At 48.4% G+C, this 24,852-nt stretch overlaps 1 protein-coding gene across 4 annotated transcripts in view; it reads right to left on the bottom strand.

Annotated features, from left to right (window-relative positions):
• Positions 1-24,852, bottom strand: part of ARHGEF3 (Rho guanine nucleotide exchange factor 3) — a 315,821-nt gene that overhangs the window by 274,973 nt on the left and 15,996 nt on the right. For all 4 annotated transcript variants that reach the window (XM_043441932.1, XM_043441929.1, XM_043441928.1 and 1 more), the window contains one exon: positions 2,114-2,206. In XM_043441932.1, coding sequence (XP_043297867.1) covers positions 2,114-2,175 — 62 coding nt within the window. In that variant the 5' untranslated portion in view covers positions 2,176-2,206. The remainder of the gene's footprint in view (positions 1-2,113; positions 2,207-24,852) is intronic.

A 24,852-nucleotide genomic window follows, 5' to 3' on the forward strand; every position in this document is an offset into this window, starting at 1 on the left:
ATCCTAACCAAGTAGATTCATTCCCGTGACAAACAGGCTCAACCTGAAAGCCCCTTACCAGGGAGGTATTTTGGATGAACATGGGTGGGACCATCACCCCCAACTGTACACCAGAGCAGAGGGGTTGGTGAAATGCAAGAGCCCATGTTCATACGCTGGAGGCAGACAAAACCCCAAACACACTCTCCACTTCTACACTCTCCTCTGGGAAGGCCCCTGAGTGTGGTCAAGGCCACCATGAACATGGGCCTGAGGGCTCCACGTGGTCCATAAGCTATGACCACAGAAGAGCTCGCCACTGAGCAAGCGTGCGTCTGTCTGTCACTCAAAGGGAGAGCAATGGGTAGGAACTGGGGCTCCACGGCAAGACAGGGTATTTGTTAACTTTTCCCTTGTTGTTTGGGTTGTTTTTGAATCAATTTCTGTCCTTATGTCACCTAATTGACATAATGGGGGTAACAACACAACTCCCGACCTCACAGGGCTGTGGTGAGAATTGAATGAGTAACCCATGTGGTCCACCCAGAGCCTGACACAGACTAAACACTCAGATTGTTGCCAAGGATGATGACGATGGTAGTGGATGAATCCATTTAAGTAGGGAAATCCAAAGCAAGGCTTTTCTAACAACCCCTGCCAGGATCTGGAGAGAAGCAGGTGATCCTGGGATGTCCAATCCCGGAAGAGCAGACTTAGGAACTTTTCAGAAGAGAAACAGAGAGGTGTCCACTCTTGGGCAAGACCCGAGTTGCCCAGGGGCCCTGGGCCTCAGGACAGTCACTGAGTCTTGTAAGGAATGACGCTTGCCAGGGCCACTGGGAAATGCAGAGACCTGAGAAGATGAACTTCCCAGAGTAAAGAGAAGGGGGAGGAAAGTACAACCATGGAGAGATACCATTGTTCACCCAGCAGGGTGGCAAGAATCAAAAAGCATGAAGAACGGAGGTGTGGCAAGAGGTGGGCAAAGAGGAAATCTGGTATCTGCTGGTAAGTGGTGCTTTTTAGAGAATGAACTGGCAATATTTATGAAGATCTTAAACTCATTCATGGGGTAGCCCAACAACTTCACTCATCAGTAACCACCTAAGACAACTGTCTGCCCATGTGCTTGGAGGCATAAACCAGAAAGTGCATCAAAGCACCGCTATTAATATTAAGGGAAAAAAAAAAGAATCCACCCACCCACCACCAACAGGAAAACACTGAGATTCTTGTGCCATGGACCCAATACTCACTTTGCAGCAAAACAAAGTAGTTTCACATGTACTGTCGTGAAAACATTTAAAATCATATAATTGAATGTTTTACAAAGGGTACAGAATAGACCAGCAAGCATAGTATGACAGACTGTTTTTAAAGAACAGGAAGGAAGGAAAGAATGACTTTTTTTCCTATGCATATTGCCTGGAGAATTCCATGGACAGAGGAGCCTGGAGGGCTACAGTCCATGAGGTCGCAAAGAGTCAGACACGACCTAGCAACTAACACACACAGACACCTCGTAAAAGTTCTGGAAGGAAGTCCACAAAGTAGGTCACAGTGGTTACTTCTGGGAAAGACAGGAGTAGGGTATGCGCGAGGAATGAAATGGCGGGGGGGAGGCTCAATGGAGACTTCACCTTTATTAACTAAGAAAACTTACCCATGCATTTCTTAAGTAATTAAACCAATGCATTTATTTACAAGGAACAAAAAAAGAGGAGGTGGAAGGAAGAGGAAGAGATGATGACTTCAAGAGAAGGGTCTGCACTAAGGGTCTGCCTTCACCTCCTCTGCGTTCACCACCAGCAAATGCAGAAACAACACATCTAAGGATAAGCCCATTATTTTTGGAATGAGCGCCCTTGGTTTTTAGAATCAGATATTTAATTCTGGACCATATCAGTTCTATATGCCAACTCTTCCTTCTAAATTTTGGAAAAAATTCCCTCATACTTGACGAACGTATCCTTCCTCTGGTGTCAGGAATTCAAGAAAAGAAAAAGGGACACATGGAAGTTTTGCGATCTCCAAATTCTTGATGGCCTCCACTGACTTATAAAAAGTCCTGAACTGCACTTACTGTTGCATGTAAGAATTTTTTTTTAATTTTAATTTTTAAAGAAATCTTTACCTTTCTTTGTTTTCTTCCATTCCTCTAAAGGCACACTGATTCATTACTCTGGAGTTGTCCATAGATGCTGCGTCACAGATCCAGGTCTTCTTTCTGAAAAAGCAAAATAACCAACATTTATAACCTGGGTGCATTTATGTTAACACAAAGAGATGCATTAAATACATACAAAAGGAATATGTCAAAGGCTGCCCAGTGTCCATCAAAATCCATTCTCCCTTTCGCCCACAGGTTATATGAGTTTTACCAGGGACTACATTTCCCAGGCATCCTTGCAGCTACATGCAGCCAGGCATGAGTTCCAACGGAATATGAGCGGATGTGATATGTTTCACTTCTCCATCTAGGTCTCAAGACATGGGCAAGCCTTGTTCATCCTTTCCACTGGCTGGAACTCAGTTCTGGCCACGCAGATGATGAAAATGCACTTGGAAATAACAGAACAACAAGATAAATGGCACTTGGGCCTGTGACTCTGCATGGAGCACAGGTGCCTCTGAACTTGGAACTACCATCTTCAAGAGAAATGTCTTTGTTCTTTAAATCACTTTAAGTTTAATAAAACTTTAAGTTCTATTGGGTCTTGTTCCTATGGCTGATAAACTCTCATCAAGTTGACACTATGGTTAAATATTTTCACTGGGGCCCTTCGGAGGGTGGGTTTGGTTATTTGGAGCTTGGGACAGTCTGTGACTACAGACACAGTTGAGACCAAATTACTTTGGGTCACGATTTTAGTAAAACCACACATTATCTCAAATAGGTATTCCATCAGTGTTTGATGGATGAAGAAGTGTTAATGAGCATGTAATCTCTTCCCGTGTGAAATGTCTTGAAGGCAGAGCACGTGTTATGGAGTCAGGAAGGTGGGGACCCACAAGTATGAGCTGTGAGCTTCACTTCACAAAACAACTACCTGGGATGGTAAAACGCCACCTGAATGTGCACCATACCCACATTTAAGGATTTTAGTCTGGGCTGAGGAGCAACAGAGGCTAACAGACAGGGATAGAGTGACAGACCTGGGGAGAACAATCCAATGGTGGAGGTTTCCACCCACTATTCCACTTCCTGAGCACCTGCCCCAGGGGGACTCTGAGATACAATTCCAAGGTTCCCTCTCCAGTCTCAGGAGCTGCACTCCTCACCACTCCAGGTGTGGCTCTAGCGTTAAAAGACACATTCTCTTTCTACAACATGGCCAGAACACTGAGCAGCTACTTCCTTTGTAACCAAAGAAACAGCTGTCAGTTTCAACACAAGAAGAGCTGGCCGTGTAAACCATGTTGAGGGATGGTGTGCTGGTCCCTAGCCTGGAGCCTCCTAGACAAAAGGGGGTCCAGGAGAGTTTTGACACCATGACCTTCACGCTGTGCTGTCACGGCCCAGCTCCACTGCATCAGCTGTGATGACTGCTGAGCATCACAGGCCGCTTGGCCAAATCCTCCCCACCCCCTGCACCACGCTCCTCCACGTGTTCTACTGTGAGTCTGGCCTTCTCCCAGATCAAAGTGCCATGTGGATAAACTTTCAGATCCAGGTGAGTGGGACCAAATACCTGGGACCTTGGCACTATGAGGCATTGGACAGAATCAGTTTGGGGGAGAATCCCCAGTCACAGCCTTCAACCCTGCTCTTTAACTTGCAAAGAGCACACCATGAGATATTTTTAGTATCTGGATCCCTGTCTGAGGCCAATGCTCTGGCTGGCTTCCCTCAGAGTTTAACTCCTTCAGCTGAGGCCTGTGCATCATGGAGGGACCCAGAAAAAGGCAAGCGGGAAGATAATGGCTCCTGGAAGGAGGCAAGATGGAAGGTAGTGGGACTTGAACTCGGAGTCCCAGAGGTGCCACTACATCCCTGCAATGAAGGGACACAGCAGAAAGCAGTGGCCACTTCTGCAGCTGTAACTTCTGCGGGGTCACCTCTGCGGCTGTCAACACTTCAGTCCCCCTCACCTCGGCCTGGAAGCCATATCTGCTCAGCGTAGCGAGCTCTTCTGCAGCATAGTAACTTCTGCAAGAGGATTTGACACCTACATCCCAAATGATGCCAGCAGAAGACGCTCCTCCAAGTCACATTTCCTCAGCAGCTACGAAGTCAGAGCCTGCCCTCCACTGGCCCACTGGCTAGTTCTGGGTCAGGTTTTACTCTTTATCTCCTGGTGTTAGACAAGGTTTTCTGTACAGAGCCATCAAGAAACCACTGCTCTTCAGCCTGCAGGTAGGGACGGAGATTGGGACACCCATTTCTGTACCCCAGCCCTGAGGGATTCCCAAGGCTCAGACACTGACATGGATTATCTCAGCAAATTCTCACACCAGCCCTAGGAGGCAGGTGTTGCCTCCCTCTGTGAATTGGAAAACTGGATTAAGATTTGTCAAAGGCTATATAGACAGCAAATGGCAAAGCCAGACTTTAACCAAGCATTTGTTCTGGGGGGACTGTGTTCCTAACCACGGTATTATAATGTGCAGGAGAAAGCTCAGTGCTAGCTGAATGTATGAATGAATGAACAAAACTTTCAAAAGCAGTCTCAGGGCTGTGGGGAGACAGCGTCTCTAGAGGGACTGCCCTCACCCACCCTGGATGCCCTGGTGATATTCTCAGACCCCTCCCAAGGCACCTACTCGGCCCCTGAACACTCACTCTGAACCCAGAATTGCCAACCTCTGCAGGAGTGTAAGTGCTCAGTACTGCTGCTGGTAATGGCCAGAGCAACCACTGCCTCAGCACCTCCTACCTGCAGGCGGGAAGCTCAGGGCTTTCACGCAGAGGCTCCTCTAACCCACCCATGGCCGCACAGGGAAGGCGGGATCACACCCCTTTGAGGGACAGCGCGACCGGAGCTCACAGAGGTTGTGATGACCTTGTGATTAACATCTGGGCACTTAAGTGAGGACAGTGTTCAAACTCTGAGGGGCTGGCGGAATAGCGCAGGCTTTTTCTCCACCTCACAAGACCCACCACTCACCCTGAGTAATCAGCAAGTCGTGAAAATAAGTGCTGTTTCAACTCTTTAGCTGGAAAGCTCTGTATTAATCTAAAGCTACTGAGCATTTGCTATGCCAGTCCCTTCATGGACGAGGAGCCCTAATTCTCCCCAGCTAGAAACTGGCACCACTGCCTGCCCTTCTCCATGGGCTGCATCAGTGGTGACCAGCATCTCCTCAACCACCTTCCTACAAGGTTTCCACTGGACACCAAATCTGGCTAATTCTTCCCTGAGAAATCTCTCTTCTCAGGACGACCAAGTGTTGGTGAGGATGGGAAGCAACCAGAACTCTCACAGCCTGCTGCTGGCGGGAGCACAGACTGGTCCAATCACCCTGGAAGATGGTCGCAATATCTACTCAACCTGCCTTTGCTCCCAGGTGCCTACATGGACCGTGAGACATTATCTAGAATGTTCTCAGCAGTACTATGCACAACGGTCCTGTATCAGTCCCTTCTGCTGCTGGACCAATCACCAGCTTAGTGCTACTTGTCATCTTATGGGTCTGGAGGTCAGAAATGGGTCAGCAGGGCCGCACTCCGTCTGGAGGTTCTAGAGCAGAATCCACTTCCTTGCTTCTCCAGCTTCTCCATGCATTCCTCGGCTCGTGGCCCCTTCCTCCTCTTCACAGCCAGCAGTGGAGCACCTTCTCTCACCTCTGCTTCCATCATCACAGCTCACCTTCTTACCAGACGCTCCTGCATCCCTCTTACCAGGATCTTTGTATCTACACTGGCCCACCCAGAGATTTTAAGATCATCTCCCCATGTCAAGGCCCTTAACTTGGGACTTCCCTGGGGGATCAGTGGCTAAGAATCTACTCTCCCAGGGGGCTTGGGTTCGATCCCTGGTTGGGGAACTAGATTCCACATGCTACAACTAAACGACCTCACGTGGCACAACTAAAGGTCCCGTGCGCTGCAATGAAGATCAAAGATTCCACGTGCTGCAACTAGGACCCAGAGCAGCCAAATAAATAAATATTTTTTAAAAAAAAAACACCTTAACTTAATCACACCTACAAAGTCCCTCCACCACATAACGTAACACAGTCACACGTATTACCAATGAATGGTACCTGTAACCAGGGGTGAGGTCATGGATAACTTCTGAGGGGCCATTATTCGCCTCACCTCCAGCCCCAAACCAGAAGCAAATCCAAATGCTCATCAACAGTAGAATGAATGAAATAAAAGGTGGTAATTCACAGCGTATGAGAATGTACAGTCTACGGCTACCTGCAACAAGGATGACGCTCACGAGACAACACTGAGTCGATGCCACCAGACCCAAGGGCACTTGGTGTATGAGTTTGTCTGCAGAAAAGGGCAGAACCAGGCAACGTTTGTCTGCTCTCCCATTTCCTTCAACTCAGGGTCTTCACAGTCCTCTCAAAAACATCACTGCTTGTTGTCTATATATCAATATAGATATAGACATGCTAAATTCCCCAACTTTGCATCCCACAATTGGAGGTCAACAGTTATGAAAATTCAGTGAATGCACTTATAACTAAAGAAGGAGGAGGAGGAGGAGGAGGAGCAAATGCAGCAGCAACGGTGTCTCTGCCTCTCTCACACATTTCCACTCCACAGGCATGTGTCACTTCACCTCTGGATGAAGCAGATCCCAGCTGACTTCCTGACCATCCGCAATCCCACCAGTAGTCGTTCACCAGACAGACCTGGAATGTCCCCCTGACCCTTGCTGCACTGTCCTCCGTCTCCCCTTCATTCCTGTCACTCACCTGACACACCACTCCTGCCCCCCCAGGAACTCCCCCTAAACCTCTATAGGATTTGCAATACCAACCATACCATCTGCTCTTAATTGCTGCTGTCACATATTAATTGCTAACAGTGACGAGCACCTTAATCTAGTCTCCCCCAGTCAGACTACAAACTCTCAAGAACAGAAATCAGGTCTTGCCTGTTCAGGAATTGCCTGTCCAATTCTCCTTCTAGTTATGACTGCATGTGAGCACCCAATGCTAGTTCATAATAACTACTAATGATGCAACTGCCTTTGCTGAGCACCTAACATGCATTAGGTTCAGCACTCCTCAAACATGACCTCATTTCCTCTTCTCCCACCCAATGAAGTGGGTGCTACCATGATCCCTCTTTTGAGTAGGAGGCACAGAATGGCCAATTAACTTTCCCAAGGCCCCAGAAGTCATCACTGGAGGATGGGATTTGAGTCCATGTGACCTGACCCCAGGGCCCATGGTACCCTTGACCCAGACCCCACTCTGCTTCCTTAACGCCCCATCCAAGTTGGGTTAGGCATATAGTTGGTGCTTAATAAATACGTGACACTCCCCCCCCCCACCAAAAAAAAGAGATATACTAAGAAGGAGAAGAAAAAAAAACTTTCACAGCACACAAGTAACAAATCAAGACTCGTCACAAAATAATTTTTCAGTCTCAGACCTCAGAAGGGAACACACCCCCTGGAGAGATTTGAAGAAGCCAGCCTGCTCCTTCCTCTGCATCATGCTTGGCTTTCGGGAGCATTATAAATTTTATCAGCAAACAGGCAGGGTCTGTCCTCCAGGCTTTTATCAAAACAGGGCGAGCTGGATACATTTTTTCTTCTTTTGTCTGCCAACCTCAGGACCAAAGCCAAAGTCGGGGTTGAAGACGGACTGGACGACGGGGTCTATGACCACAACGCCCTGAGCCACCTGCCCTCGATGACCTCACCTCTCACATGGCCAAAGAATGCGGCCCAGAGGCCTTGACTGCAAGCAAGGCCGCCGCCCCCGAGGGCTGCTGTGGCCAGAGATAAACTGAAGCGGAGATAATGACACTGACATCATGCCATGACCCACAGTGCAGTCCGTTCCTGAGAGGCTGGCCCCTCACTCAGATACCGAACGGCGCTCTGTCCAGCGCTGCAGACGCGGCAGCACACCCTCGGCCTCCCACAGACTGGCTCGCAGCATCTGAGTGGATACGGATGGGCGTGCCTGTACCTGAGGTGTGCAGACCACCCAGGACACGGTGTTTCTAAACCACTGCCTCTGAGCAGGGATGTGGGACTGGCTGGAGGTTAGGGAGGGCTTCGGTTACATCTGTACCACTCGCAGTTTTACAAGAACAAAAAAAAAGGGTTGACATATTTGGGGGGTTAATAAAATTGTCTCAAAGTTTAAAAAAAAACCCTGATGGTTACAGCACAGCATGGTGGAGTAGTAACGGAGAGATGGACAGTTACAAGGGAAGCAGCACCCATGGCCACAGGAGGGAACCACGGATGGGATTTGGTCTCAGTGGGCTCTGCGCCTCTGGGCAAAATGAGACAATCTACAACAAGTGTTTAGCCAAGAAGATGCACGCAGTTAGAGATCAGTGTTACTGAATTTTATTTACTCCATCCTTCCTGGAAGCCAGACATTGTGAAGTCCTGGAGGGTAGGGAGTCAGAGGCCAAGAGTTTAGGAATGAGGTCTCCACTACCACCCTCAAAGGGACACTTTGTAAACAGCCACTCTCATCCCCACAGGCTTTCCCCATCCTCCAGTGATTCCGCAGTGCTTCTGCCATGCTCCCCCCTCACCCAAGTCCCGATATGTGCTCGTGTCTTCTCGACTGCACCGGGAACGGAGGCAGCCCAACTGTGAGCGTGCTGACAAATATGAGTTCCCTGCATGAAAGGACAAATTCAACCAACTGCATTTGTCCACTCTCATGAAAGACAACACAAACTTGCTGCAGGACCAGGGCACCTCGGAGGCCATTGCCACACGCCTGAAGAATTAAAGCGGCCCTTGTGGGAGTTGGCCGCCCCCAGCATCACAGCAAAGTGAGGCTTCAAGAGGCAAGCTCCCTCAGTACCCACCTGAGCCCTCAAGTCACTCTCTCAAAGGAAGATGTCGGCTGGGGACCCAAGGACTTGGGGTTACATTTCTAGACACAAGGTCAAGATGCCCCAGTGATGGAAAGGGTACAACAGACTAACGGCATCATCACACGTGTTCCAACAAGCATCCCGGACTCGCCCGGGCCAGGCAGCCTCCAGCTTCGGTGGTTGGTCCCCACATGGCGTAACTGCACAGAGAGGCTGGGCTGAGCGAGCCCCGGTGGCAGCCACAGTTCCAGTTCTCACTGAATGGCCTCCATCATGTGCTCCTCTGGGGAGACGGGGACAGGAGACTGGGTCAGTTTTCAGGTCCTCATCCCAAGCCTCAGTCTTCCCAGAGGAAGGCCGGATCCCAGATCCCAGGAGGAGGGTTTGATGGGGATAGCACCAGTGCTCAAGTACTCTCCAGCTCCTAGCTGCCTGTCCTTAGGCCTGAGGGTGTTGCGATTCCAACCAGGGCATCTCCTGTCCTATAGGATCCATATGCCAGGGTTCCTGGGTAAGTCCTCATACTATAAAATAGTTCCAATGCAACAACAAAATAAAAGTTTGAAAAACCTGCTTCTCACAAAACCTCTAAGTCTCTCCAACAATGCCTTTGATGGACGCTCAGTTTGTTTTTGCTGATAGAGAGCATGCTCATGTGTTCACAGAGGACACGAAGGTAGGAGGGAGTGAGACGCAGGTCAGAGCAGTGTGCCCACTGTCAGATGGACACTGCCCGGGCACGGCTCATCCAAGGGAGGGCACGCGGGCTCCCCAAGGATCTGGGCACCCTGTCAGCACTGCCCCCACTGTCGTCACCGCCCTCCTCCTCACCACAGGCAATGGTGACATCAGCTTTACTATATGCCAGGCACCCTGTGGAGGGCTTCAAATGCTTGATCCCATTCAGCCTTCCCAGCAATGCTGTAAGATAAAGACTCTTACCTCCTTCTTACAGAGAGGCTTAAGTGCCTTTCCCACATCCGTGGACCTAGTGAGTGGAAGAATCAGGGCAAAGCATAAAAATAAGTGTGCTCATCTCCACCACACTCTACGTAACAGGAATACAAAAGGGAGATGATTCTCGTAAAATGACCCTGGAATAGACCTTGTGCTTATGTTGCCATCTGGGAACAAAACTGGATCCTTTGGTCAGGGCAACATTTTCCTGACCTGATCCTTCACCAAACAGGGCATTTATTAAAGTGAGCTTCGTAGAACTGACACATGTCACACTCACTAACTCAGCTCGAGGAAGGTAGCCTGGTTTGCCTCACCATCATTCACTTCCTGCAGAGACAAATGCTTACATATAGCATACTTCATGCCCGAAGAGTACTTCAAAACACCTGCAAAAAAGGGGGTGATTTCTCTGAGAAGCTCAACCATAAATAACATTTCATGACATCTAGGCACTTGAAGACAATATAAAATTCCCTGGAATTAAATATATCAAGGACCCACTCTATACCTGCATTTAGTCACATGACATCCCCAGGAGATGCACACTGTTGGCCACATGTTACAGAGAAGGAAATGGGCTTCAGCAGCTCGGCCAAGCTCCAGCAGTTGGAAGTGGACCGCGGGGACTGAACACCTGGATCTGACTCCTGGACCGAGGCCTCCAAACTTCCCAAACCCGCAACTGGCACCTGAGTAAATACACAGCCTGACTCCTCCAAGAAAACTCTCGGGCTAAACCTTCGCTCCATCTCTGTGCTCTTACCCCAAAGTATCAGCTGAGAAAGGTCCTACAGAGGAAGGACCAATCGCGGCCTCTGACCCTGGAAGACAACTTCTAAAGTTAGTGGGGAAGTCCTGCAGAGACCAGAATTCCCCTGGAGAAGGTGAGTTCTGGAGAGGGGCGCCCCCTCCCTCGAAGAGCCCAGTGCTGAGTAGGTGACTGTGTGTTCAGTCGCACTCCAGGTAAAGTCAGTGGTTGGGACAGGGGGAACACACAGACATGTAACCCTTGGACGCCCACGCAGGGCAGCCCTACGGGAACTGGGGCACACAGGATGTGGGGCCAGCTCTCACCACCCCCAATCTCCACCCCACCACCCCTTCCAGAATATACACTCACTTAAGCGGAAGAGCAGGATTCAATGATTATGTCTTTTCTTTTTTTTTTTTAATTAATTTATGTATTTATTTTTGGCTCTGCTGGGTCTTCATTGCTGCGTGGGCTTTTCTTTAGCTGCGGTGAGTGGAGGCTACTCTCTAGCTGTAATGTGCCAGCCTTTCATTCGTAGAGGCTTCTCTTGTTGCAGAGCGCATGCTCTAGGGCATGCGGGCTTCAGTAGTTGTGGTTTACAGACTCCAGAGCACAAGCTCAATAACTGCTACACAGGCTTAGCTGCTCCACAGCCTGTGGGATCTTCCAAGATCAGGAATCAAACCCGTGTCTCCTGGCAGGTGGATTCTTTACCACTGAGCCACTGGGGAGAATCCCTCAGTAGTTGTTTCTTTCTTCTAAGAGCTTCCAGTTCAGTCAACATAAGTCAAATGCAAGAGAGATGGGATTCCATGATACCATATTTCCACAATAGCATGATGTACCATAAGCTGCTGAAACATTTATATTATAAATGCTGAAAACATTCACACTACAGAGAACCAGACAAGCCTGTCAGTTCTGAAGTTAAGACTACAGGGATTCTGATTTGACCTCTGCCACTTGGTGGCCTCGAGAGCCCAGAAAGGGCTACTTTGTGCTTTGGTTTCCCCACCTATGGGCTTCCCAGGAGGGGCTAATGGTAAAGAATCTGCCTGCCAATGCAGGAAATGTAAGAGTCTAGGGTTCGATCCCTGGGTCAGGAAGATCCCCTGGAGGAAGGCATGGGAACCCGCTCCAGTATGCTTGCCTGGAGAATCCCCATGGACAGAGGAGCCTGGCAGCTACAGTCCACGGGGTCGCAAAGAGTTGGACATGACTGAAGCAACTGAGCGATTTCATAGCACTGCCCCAACTGTAAAACAGGATGGTAATGGTGTCAGCTCCACGGCGCTTTTCTGGGGATTTGATGACACACAGGGCCAGTGATGAGCACAGCCCAGTGCTCCACAAGGCTGACATCCCCTCCCCTCTACCAGAAACAGACAAGAAGGCAGAGGGTCTCGCGGAGAGGTTAGCAACTTGTCAGAGGTCCCACAGCGAGAGAGTCCAGAAGCCACACTGTATTCAGCACTGGGGGTCTCGGGGAGCAAGGCGTAAACGAGAGGGTCCCTGCTGGAACAGAGTGAGCCCAGGGCCGCTAGGTCAACAGGCCTGGGAGGCAGAACTTGAAGCGTGGGGAACTGGGCTACTGAGCAAACAGGAGCATGACAAGGAGGAGGGAGAAACACTTTCAGAGAATATGAAACTACCTGGTGAGGAACCACTCCAGACCCAACCAGCAGGCAAGACCACACAGACACAGAGACCTCAGGAGCCAGTAAACTGGCCACCTCGACCACAGTTACAAAGAAAGTGACCTTTCCAGTGACGGTCACCCTAAATGAGGCTCTGAGCTTCCACGCCCTCCACCAGCCCCACCCTGCTGACAGTCCACCTGGCCCCTCCGCTGATCCCCAGGTCGGAGGCTGAGACCTGGATCTGCTCTGGAAAATCCCCTCCAGGATTCCAAATCCCTGCCCTCCTCTCCGAGAGGCACACGCCCGCAAAGCACAAGAAATGACGAGGAGGTGTGAACAAGCTGCGCCGGGCCCGCCAAGTCACGTGTCCGGAGCCCGCCTGGCTCTGCCCGCTGCTGAACCCTCCTCCACTTCTCAGGCAGAGAAGTGACCAGGAGGTGCTCACACCTCAATGGGACCTTTACAGCTCAGGAGGCCGCAGAGGTCAAGAGCAAGACCACACCTTCCACAAACTCACCCGAAGCCTGCAGGTGGCAGGGAGACAGGAGTGGAGGAGGGCCCTGCTGCCCGGTTATAAGCCTTCCTCTGTGTCCAGAAAGGCGCGGACAATGCGAAGGGGCAGATGCTTCTGGACGCAAAGCCTGGCACCCGAGCCCTGAGCTCTGCTGCGGTGAGAGCAGCTGTTCCCCATCACCCCCTCCCAAGGGGCTGGCAGGGAGAATGAGGCCACAAAGCAAAGGAAACTGGAGGCAAGGGCCCCCAGTCATTGAGGCATCGGCTGTGACAAAGGCACTTGCTCTTGTGCAATCTGGGGTAGCAGCAGAGGGACACTCAAGTTCGAAACACCCAGGTGTTTTCACTCCTGCTGACTGCAGGAGGGGAGCAGCCTCTGCCACTACCCAGAAACCACACCTGGGGACCTGGCACCAAGAAAGCCAACCTCACCCAACACCGCAGGACATGCCAGGGCCTGTGGCTGAGACCGAGGGCCTTGTGTTTCCCTAACAGAGCCACAGGGTGTCACAGCCAGAAGGACACGGCGCTCGGGGCCCAGAGGTGTCCTGAGGCTGCAGGACACAGAATCGTCCACACACAGGCTCACACTTGGCCCCAGTTCGGGTCTCCCGAATCAGGATCGCAAGGCTGGGGCTGGGAATGTGCACTGTGACGACACACCACCACCACCCAGGGTGACTCTGAGGCAGCCAGCCCCGCACCAGGCTGCTCTGGAAACGGGATCAGTCCAGCCTGCTGGGTCTGTCTGTGAGAAAATGAGACCAGACAGTGGTCGACGGTTCATTCCTTCCAAGAGCATCTACCCAGGGCCGCCCAGGGGACTGGCTCTGAGGAGACTCGGTTCCTGCCTGACAGGGAGCAGCGGGGCCCACCTGGGGAACTTCTCTGAAATGCAGGTGTCCAAGCTCCATCCACCGCCTGTGATTCGGGTTCGAGGGACTCAATCCAGAGAGAAAATGAAAGCAAGGCCAGACAAGAACATGAATCTGGAAACTGATGGTTAGGCAGGCAACGGAGAAGCCAAGTCTGGGGAGACTGAGGGTACGGCATGAAGGACAGCTTTGCACAGCACCGGCTGTGGGCCACGCCTCTGACTCCTGCTGACACCACTCACATTCAACACAACCCTATAGCAGAGCTGGTGGCCTAGTCCCCACCTCACAGATGAGAACAGTGAGGCGCATGGTGCAGTGAAATGCCCTGGCCCAAAGTCCTGTGGCCAACAAGAGCCGAGGCTGGGATTCGAATCCTGGCAGCGTGTGCTCTTTTCACTGTCATCCCCTCCTCAAGTCCCACCTCTATGCACCACACTAAGAGGTGGCCTTGACCTTTCTCTCTCCTGTCTTACTCTTCATTAACAATCAGTGACAAGGCCTGACCCCCTTCTCTCCAAATCAACTGCTAACACCACTTTAACCTTCCATTATAGCCCGTGGGCGTCCCCAGTGGCGCTAGTGGTAAACAATCTGCCAGTCGATGCAGGAGATGCAAGAGACACGGGTTCCATCCCTGGGTCAAGAAGATCCCCTCGAGAAGGAAATGGCAACCCACTGCAGTATTCTTGCCTGGAAAATCCCATGGACAGAGGAGCGTGCCGGGCTACAGTCCATGGGGTCGCAAAGAGCTGGACATGACTTAGCAACTGAGCACACGCATAAAATATGAGCCCCGTCAGCCAGGTCACTCCCTGGCTTAATCCTCTGCAAGGGCTTTCCACAGGCCAGAAGACACAAATATTCCTCCCAAGTTTGCCTCCGGGACTTCCCACAGAGCTTCCCCTCCACTCCTCCAGGCTAACTTCTCTCAGCTCAGACCCTCAGCTCTCCCCAGAAGACAAGGCCACAGAGCTCTGTCCAGCCCAGGGTTAAGCCCAGGGTGTGTGGGGGGCGTGGGCTATGGTGGTTGACTGACCAGGGGACTCTGCAGCTGGTCAGAGGCTCAAGGACGGTAGTGCGGCAGCAGAAGGGCCAGAAAGTCAGAGACTGGGAAGACAGGCCAGGGCTAGACTGGGAAGGGAAGCCTGTGAATGTGACAGAGAGGAGCTAGGATGTAAGCCTGGGGCCACGGGTGGCTGAGGCGGCTCACGGAAGCAGGGGAGTAGTAGGACCAAATTCACATTCACGTGTTACTGGTGGAATGAATCGCCATTTTCTCTTATCTCTTTGAAAGGCAATCTGCCAAGAGCTAACAAAAATTTAAAATCTGCCTGCTTGCTGACCCAGCAATTCCAAGTCTATCAAGGATACTCACTGCAGGATCCTTTAATATTAACGAAAAAGAGAAGCTGGCCACCGAGAGAATAAACCACAGCCACAACTCTTCCAAACCCTTGGAGCTGGATGCATTTCAGAACTCATAACATTTGCATTTTAGAAAGGTAATAGGAAGCATGTACAGTATGTTCCATATAGCCGCAGCAGGGTCAAGTGCAGCATCCACAGTCAAGTTCGTAAATATTTCTGCAGCTGAACATGTGACTTTCTACCACACACTCTGAAGAGGCTCCTATTAACTCAGCTCAGATCTGGGCATCCATTGAGTTTGCATCAAACTTTTTAAAAAAACATGTAGTAGTGTCTTGATTCTATAACTGTGGATAAGGGATGGAGGACCTGTGGTCAGGGGATGGAATAATAAAAAACAGAAAGCGATCGAACATACCCTGAGCCCTGACGCGTCAAGTAAGCGCCAGTGCGGACACACTGGGCCCACGATGGCCCTGAGGCCCGTCACTACTCCGGCCCATCTAAACGCTCTTCACTGTCGCCGCCAACACCACCAACGTCCAGGAGCACTGACTGCGTACCAGGTCTTGGTGTTTTACATTAATTAAATCCACACAACAACCCAGCGGTGGTACTGCTACTCATGTTACCCAGATTCATCTCTAATATATCCTCTATCATCCAACAAACAGACTGAAGCACAAACGGACAGAGCGACTCACTCAAGACCACCAGCCAAGGCACTGCACTGGTGCACAAAGCTGCATCCCTGTCCTGGGAACTCCGGCTCCAGAGCCTAGGATACTCTTAACCCCTGCACTTTCCTCATCTACTCTGGGTAAAGGGGATTAAAACCTAGACAGAACAGGGCAGACCACAAACATATAAACAGATAAAAGTCAGACCATGCTAGCATTCAGATCCACAACCAGAGTGCTTATTCTCTCTCAAGAAGCCAGGCCTGTCAGAGAGACACCAGCAAGGGCACCCAAGCATGGAGCCAGGGGTCCTCTGGAGCACTAGCCCCGGCCCAGGGACCCTCAGGCCATTCAGCTTGGAGATCTGCCCCCAGCAGACCCACAAAGCTGCCCTGGGCAATCTACACAACACACTTCAATTTGTTACAGAGGATCAGCCCAAGGTGTGGGTGCCAAGTGACGGGCCCAGGCAGACAGAAGCAGGTTCCACCTCCTCACTGGATCCCCTCCAACCTACCCAGTAACACCAACCACCACCATCACCATTTAACCATCAGTTTCAGGTAAAGCTAGCCGACAGGCAGGTTCTCCCCCTTCCAGGATGGGATGCCGAGGGACTCCGAGGACAGCAGCAGATAGATGCATCTCTCCTTTCAACAGCACCACAGTTAGGAACAGCCGGCCACCCTCCCTCCTTTCTGCAAAGGGAGCCTCGAGCCAGGGACTGGTGGTGATGGTGGCTTTTGCTCACGTGCTGTGAGGGTGAGGTGGGTGAGGACGAGGAAGAACACACCAGAGCACCATGGCAGGGGAAACTCTGGCCTCTCACGGGCTCCAACCTCACCTCCCCTCCAGCCTGCCCTGGCCTCGAACAGTTTCAGCTCCCCAACCTTCCTTCACCAACTCTGGAGAAACACTACCATATATTTTGCATACATAACAAAACAGTTTGCAACATATATAAACTACACAAATCTAATGTGTACAAGTTATTAATGTTTTTAGATATTTATACTCCAATATAACCACCAACTAAATCAAATTATAAAACATTTATAGCCCTCATTTCTTTATGCCTCCCATCCATCTAGTTAAGTGTCCTGCTGAAAGGCTCTTTTTCATTGTTGAGCATACTCCATTGTGCGGATATACCACAACTTGCTCATTCACATGGCTAGCTGATGAGCACTTGGGTTGTCTCCATCTTTTGGAAATTATGAATAAAGCTGCCATGATCCTCCCTCTGCAAGTCCTCAGGCATTCTTAGGCACTCATTTCTGTTGCATATATACCTGGGAGTGGAAATGCTACCACATAAGTAGGAATATGTTTAGTTTGGGTAGACACTGCCAAAACGATTTTCCAAAGTGGTTGTACCAATGCATGTGCCCATTAGCAGTATATGAGAGTTCCAGTTGCTCCATGTCTTTACCAACACTTCTGCGTCAGTCTTTTTCATTGTAGCCATTCTGGGTGGAGATACAGTGGTATCTTACTGCGGTTAAAATCTTCTGATGACTACTGAGGTTCAGTACCCTTCTATACACGTTTACTTGTCTTTTGGAATCCTCTTTGGTGACACGCTTGCTCAAGTCTTTTGCCTTTTTTAAATTGGGTTGTTTCTTACAGGTCTGTAGCAGTTTTATATACCTTCTGGATACGAACACTTTGTTGGACATATGTATTTCAAATATTATCTCCCAGACGATAGCTTGCTTTTTCACTCTTTTTAAAATATAATTTATTTATTGGCTGTGCTGGGTCTTCACTGCTGTGTGCAGGCTTCTCACTGCAGTGGCTTCTGTAAGCACATAGGCTCAGCAGTCGTGGCTCCCAGGCTCTAGAGCACAGGCTCGGTAGTCGCATTGCACACACCAGCTTAGCTGTCCTGCAGCACGTGGGATCTTCCTGGAGCAGGGATCGAGCCCACTATGTCCCCTGCGTTGGCAGGTGGATTTTTAACCACTAGACCACCAGAGAAGTCCTGATAAAGAGTTTTTAATTTTATTTTTCTAATTTATTTTTTTTAACTTTTTGAATGATTAATTCTATAGTTCAATTTTCAAAAGTTTCACACACAAGATTTCATATAATTCCACAACAACCTTTTTTTTTTAACTCCTTACCCCTTTCTTACTCAATATTCTTATCTGGAGAATCCCACGGACAGAGAAGCCTGGTGGGCTACAGTCAGTCAGACACGGCTGAAGCGACTTTCACTTACTTTCATCCCCATCTTGCCCCTCCCCTTTCCCTCTTCCCAGTGGTAACCACTAGTTTGTTCTTTATATCTGTGAGTTTGCCTTTTTGTTTTGTTCACCAGTCTGTTGTATTTTTCAGATTCCACATACAAGTGGTATCATACAGTATTTATCTTTTGCTGACTTATTTCATTTAGCAGAATACCCTCTAAGGCCACCCATGTTCACATTACTGTTGACAAGAGTTCTTAATTTCAATGAAGTCCAATTTATAAACTTTTTCATTATGGCAGTGCTTTTTTATGTCTTGTTTAAGAAAGCTGTGCCTCATCTTAATTTGACACAGATATTCTTCTCTATTATCTTCTAGAAGCTCCACTTACTTGCCTTCTATATTTAGTTCCTTAACACATCTTGAGCTATTTTTATAGAAGATATGAAGTAAGGGTGGCGGGGTACTTCTAGGTCCTGTCAGCTGTGACCACAGACCAGAAGACAAGGACCCCTTCTCCTGTCATCTCCCGGGAGAGATGGGGCTTCCCAAACACCCCTTTCCTTTACCTGGAGCCTACAGAAGCATCTCATTTCACCTCACCTCCTGCAGCCCAAGACAATTCAGATGTACATGACCCTACTGTTTGGATTTCTGGACACAGACCATACACAAAGTACTCTCATCTCATATTAAGCTTCCATAACTTCCCTTAAGTCCATTTTGACAACTCTCCATGGATCAAAATCCTTTTAAAATGCAAAATAATCAAGTAGGAATATGCACAGGGATGATGTGAGACAGCACCCGGCTGTCAGATGTGCTGGGCACCCACCGTCTGCGTGTACCGGCTGGGGGTGAGTGACGCTGGGGGACGCAACCAGACATACCCCTCTTGTCACCACGCTCACAGCCTGGGGAAGACTAAGAAAAAATGGGGGAAGAGAAAGTAAACAGAGGGAAGTGCTAAGAGAAGGACTCCCTTGCAACATTTGGGCCAAGACCTATATATGGAAAGGAGCTGGCCCTGAGAAGAGCAGGGGTTAGAGCATTCTAGACAGGAGAAATGGCGTACACAAAGATGGAGAAACAGCAGGGACTGGGATCCTGTTAGAAGGCATGACAGGGAGTGGTACAGTATGCAGTGAAAGGCGAGAAAACGTTTGGGGTTTTTTTTTTTTTGTTCTAATCAGAATCAGAATTCATTGGAGGATTATGCTCTGTTATCTTCTTGAACACAGAAGTTCTCTAGAAGAGCATTCAGTTAGCTGGTCTACTCTGAATTCCTTCTATCACACCACGGTTCAGACAGGCAAAGAACCACAGCCTCTCAGCCTTGACTGAGCTTGCGCACAAATGCATGCCTGCGAGCAGGTCCATGCGCATACACACATACACACACACACACCTGCTCCCTTCATGCTACCTCAGGCTGAGGACTTAGTACCTCCACCAATCCTGGGCGAAATGGAGCCTGCAGACTTTTGCATCTCAGCTGGTGATTTCTCAGCACTTATCACAGCTGTAATTTTACTTACAGTCATGTGACTGTTTGATTAGCACTTGCTTCCTGAATGAGTGTCTTCTGATTCTAAAAGGGCAGAATCTGAGCCTGTCTTGACCATCAGGGCGTCCCCAGCACCTAGTACATGGCCTGGCCCAAGGCTGAAATGCTCAATATCACATACACACAAACTGGTTTGAATGCAAAAGTTCAAACACATACAAAAGCAGAAAAAAATGTACCCATCATACAACCTCCATAGTCAAGTCATTCCTAACCTTTTTTCTTCTATACCCCTCCCAGTGAACTAAAGCCCAGCTGTCATATCAGTCAGTATGTACTTGTTGAATGAATGTATAAATAAATGTCTCTTACTGTAATGGACAAAAAAACAGGTGCTTGATTTTACTCTTACTGATTTTTCTGTTGATACTAGGAAAAAAGTCGAGGATGCGCCACCTGGATGAGTCAGTTTGCCAACTGATTAACTCCAATAAAATTTCAGGAGATGAGATTTAAACTATTGGCTAAGATTAATCTCCCTTCCCCCCATTCATTGGATTTTAACTTTTTGGTCCGGTTCTCATCATTGCCACATTCATTAAGAAGTGGCTATAAGCAGGGGAAAATTACATATTTCCCACAATCTCTTTCAAATAAAATACTGAAAGAACAAGTTTCTTTCCATTAAACAAGACATGTAGCCTTTTACACACAGAAAAACAATGCCTTAGAAACGAATATTATAGCTTGCTCCCTCCAGGGCAAACTATACTACACCTATTTATTGGAATATTTAAAGTAATTTGTTCCAAATGAGCCTGGTCCTTCTGAAATACCATCACAGTTTTACAAACATTGGGCAGAGCTGTGACGACTGTGATACTCACAGTGTCCTGCAGAGTGAGGGGCACTCAGTACTCACTGGGTTTGTTTAATGTCATTCACTCGTCAGGATCCCAAAGGAACCAATAAAAATGAACTGAAATGCTAAAATGCAACCAGAATGCATGATCTTTTTGTTGTTAAATATACTTGTTATCTGTATTTTCCAACTTTTTTTTCATCAGCACAAAGAAAAAAGTACTAAAGTTGTCTTTAAAACTAAGACCCAGAGATAAAGTCACATAATGGAGTCTAATCTTGCGCGAATGTGTGTGTGTGTGTGTGTGTGTGTGTGTATGTGTCGTCATGGTTACAAGTCCAGCCTCCTGAATCTCTGCCACCTGCAGCCTGTGTGGCCTCAGGCAAGTTGCTTCATCCCTACGAGCCCCTTTTCTCTTCTGTAAAGTGGGACTGATAAGACTAGCTGACAAGGTGAGATGAGGCTTGAAGAAGATTAAATGTGCAGAGCCCTGAGCTTGAGCATATTGCTCAAGAAATGTCGCTGCTATTATTATTGTGATTGTGTTTCCAAAAACGAGCAGGGAAAGAACTCCGGACAACTTTAAGGCTCTGCTGGGGAGCCTCCTCAATGCCTGCACAGAGGTGGGTACCCCTGCCTCCACCCCCACAGGGGGAAGCCAATCGGGGAATCGGAGGGGGCCTCCATGCACCTGGCGGGAAGCTCACAGAGGCCAAGGCCTCTGAGTCACAGCCCAGCCCCTCCCTGCCACATCCCTCTGTTCCCTGGAGGGTGAGCTGTGACTCACATGGCCTCCGGTTCTGGGCTGGGCCCATCTGACCCAGGGACAGGACTGACAGTCACTAAGAACACTCATTTGGACCCTCTCCTTGTCACTCATCTTCCACTCTCTGGCCTGGTGGCCTGCTTGTCCCACGCCAGGTCCCAGCCTGCAGTGTGAAACATTAGAAGGATGCTGTGGGCTCCTGGGTAGTTTATCCCATTGCCGCCGCCACCCCCACTCCCGTTTCAGTCTGTACCATTTCTTCCACTGTGGTTGGCTTCATTTTGAGTTAACTTGAGCATGTAAAGAAAAAGTCCAGGAGACCCACCATAGTTCACACCCATTCACACCCTCTAACTTCTCTTACAGTTTTTTTTTTCTTTTGGTGTGGAAAAATTTACAACATGAAATTTACCATTTTAACCATTCTTAAGTATACAATTCAGTAGCATTAAGTACACTTGCAATGCTGTATAACTATCACCATTGTCCATCTCAAAACTTTTTCATCATTCTAAACAGAAGCTCCATACTCATTAAACACGAGTTGCTTAACACATAGCGGGGGTCTCCCTCCCCCGGGCCCTAGTAACCTTCATTCTACTTCCTATCTATATGAACTTGCCTATGCATACCTCATGGAAGTGGAATCATACAGTATTTGTCCTTTTGCGCCTGGCTTACTGCACTTAGCATTGTTTTCAAGGTACATCCAAGTTGGGGCTTGTCTCCCCGCTTCCTGTGGCTGAGTAACGTGCCACTGTATGCATGTGCCGTAGCCTGTCCGTCCATTCATGTGCCAACGGACACGTGACCTGTTTTCACTTTTCAGCTACTGTGAATAACACTGGTATGAATATGGGTGTGCAAGTATCTCTGGGTATACTTATGGGTGTACCCAATTCTTTTGGGTAGACACACCGGAATGGAATTGCTATTAGTACTTCACATGGGAGTTCTATGTTTAACTCCTCTTGCCCTTTTAAGATGGGCTTCCCAAGTGGTTCAGTGGTAAAGAATCTGCCTGCCGATGCAGGAGATGCAAGCGATGCAGGTTTGATCCCTGGGTCAGGAAGATCCCCTAGAGGAGGAAATGGCAACTCACTCCAGCATTCTTGCCTGGAAAATTCCGATGACAGAGGAGCCTGGCGGGCCACAGTCCATGGGGCTGCAGAAGAGTTGTACATGACTGAGTACGCATACCCTTTAAGAGTTGGGCATCATAACCCAGCAGCTGCCACAGCTAATGCTCAGTGAGCGTTCCCTCACTCTGCTACACACCCTTCTGAAGATTTTTTTTGTGTTAACTCATTTAGTCCTCAAAGCAATTCCCTGAGGTGGGGTGTGATTATTTTCACCCCCATTTTACAGACAAATAAACTGAAGTTACCTCCACCAGTTAGCAGTGTCAGCATCTGAATACAGACTGATGATGCTTTCACATTGTCTCTCCAGTATAACCAAAAAAGAAAAAAAAACCCAATAATAATAATTGAGCTCTTCTGCTAAAATGCATTTTCTGCCCTGAAAGATGCCTTAGGTACCCTGTAACCTCTTTCCTTGCCCTGGACTAAAGAACTAAAAAAGGCAATGGGGGTAGTGGGTAGGAGTGAGTGGGGATGCTCCATTGAGTTGGATTATTCCAGACTCTCTCTTTGCAGTGAGAAATCCAATTCCATCTACATCAGTGAAAAAGGGGAATCTGTCGGAAGCATAATAAAACAGCTCAGCCCAGGCACCGGATCCACAGGCGATGTGCCCCATCTCCCCGCTTATACTGCCAATACTCTATTCTCTGTAAGGAAGGGGCCCCTTCCTTACAGCTCTGGTGCCTCTGAGCATCTGTTCTGCCACTTTCGAGTAAGGCTGACCTGAGGGAAGCCCATGGCCTGTCCTGGCTGGGCCTATATGCATCCCTGGACCAATCACCACAGCCAAGTGGCTGGGGAACCATGAGGGGCCCAGCCTGGGCCACAGTCCCCTCCTGGGATCAAAAGAATGAGGACTCTTTTCAGAGGAGAGGGAGGGAGGCAGGGCAAATGCCTGACAGACACTGTGGTGTAATCTCCAATAGCAACAAATTGGAAGCTGCCCAATAGTGCTAAACAAAACAACAAGGTTAAATAAAATTGCTACATCCATTCCGTGAAAACAATATGCAGCTGTTTAGCAAGCAATCATGAAGATTATGTAGCAATTTAAGAAAGAAAGAAGACTTAGGGAGTAATGTCTGGTGGGAAAAAACAGGACACACAAATACAGACATACTTATATGTAACAATTCACATGTAAGAAAATAGGGCAAGAATTGGATCATAATGAAAGAATCATAAATGGCTTTTAATCTCTACTTTTCAAAATTTTATTTACTGGTTCAACAAATACTGAGTGTCTCCTCAGTGCCAAATGAAGTGTGGGGGATATGGCAGGGAGCAAAACAGAAGAAAAACCCCAGCCCTCATGGAATTTCCATTCTAGTAGGGGAGGCAGAAAACGGATAAGATGAATAAGCAAAATATACGCTACACTGGACAGTGACACAAGTTAAGAGACAAAATAAATCTAGAAAGGTGGAGAGGAGTGTTGGGAGTAGTGATGATAGCTCAGATATGATGGCCAGAGAAGGCGGTCTCTAAGTGAAGTGAAGGAAGTGAGAAGCCGAGTTATGCTGAAGACGGGCTTGGACAAGGGTGGTAGCAGCAAGCGTGACGATCAGTGATAGAACTGCCCTTAACTGAGATGTGGGAAGAAGACCAGTGTCCTGGAAGTGAGGTAACGAAAGAGCTTCAAGGAGGAGAAAATGACCAACTGTCAAACACTGCTGGTAGCCAAGCAGGATGGGACTAGAGAATGGGCCACTGGGATGAAGAACAGAGCAGTCACTTCAGACCTGGGCAAGAGATGTTCATGAGGAATAATGGGCTCAAAAGACTATTGTGGGACTTCCTTGGTGGTCCAGTGGTTAAGACGCCTCGCTGCCAATGCAGGGGGCCCAGGTTCGATCCCTGGTTGGGGGAACTAATAACATCTCACATACTGTGCAGCACAGCCAAAATATTTTTTAAAAAGAAAGAAAAAAGAGATAGAGAGTTGGGATGGCAACATTATCCAGTTGCAAAGTGGAAGCAAACCAAATGCCTCCACAACAGATGAATGGATAATCAAAATGTGATCTTTTACATACAATGGAATATATATTCAGCCTTAGAAAAAAAAAAAAAAGCACATTTTGACACATGCTACAACTTGGATGTAAACTGAAGACATTAAACTAAATCAAAGAAGCCAGTCACCAAAAAAGACAAATACCACCTCACAAATAAATACACATATTGATTCTACTTGTAGGGCACATCTAGAGTAGTGAATTCATAGAGATGGAAAATAGAATGGTGGCTACCAGGGTCTGGGGAGAGGGAGAAAGGGAGAACAGTCATTTAATGAATATCGGGTTTTAGTTCTGCAAGATGAAAAATTCTGGAAACTGCAGCACAACTGTGTGAAAGTACTTAACTAAATTGGACACTTAGGATGGTAAATTTTACATTATGTATAGTTTATCACTTTTTTTTATTAAAAAATAGTCAGAAAGCGCGGGGGGGGGGGAATAATTGGGAGTCAGCAAGTGCAGACAATTCTTTCAAGAAATTCTGCTCTCAAGTGAAAAGAAACGGGAGTCTGACTGAAGGAAAGAAGTGCGTGGGTTGTTTTCTTTCTTTCTTTAAATTGGAAAAAATAACAGCATGCATGTTTCTGTACTGATGGGACAGACCTCATC

Source organism: Cervus canadensis, chromosome 22 (assembly GCF_019320065.1).
Source record: "Cervus canadensis isolate Bull #8, Minnesota chromosome 22, ASM1932006v1, whole genome shotgun sequence".
In the NCBI taxonomy this organism is placed as follows: Eukaryota; Metazoa; Chordata; class Mammalia; order Artiodactyla; family Cervidae; genus Cervus; species Cervus canadensis.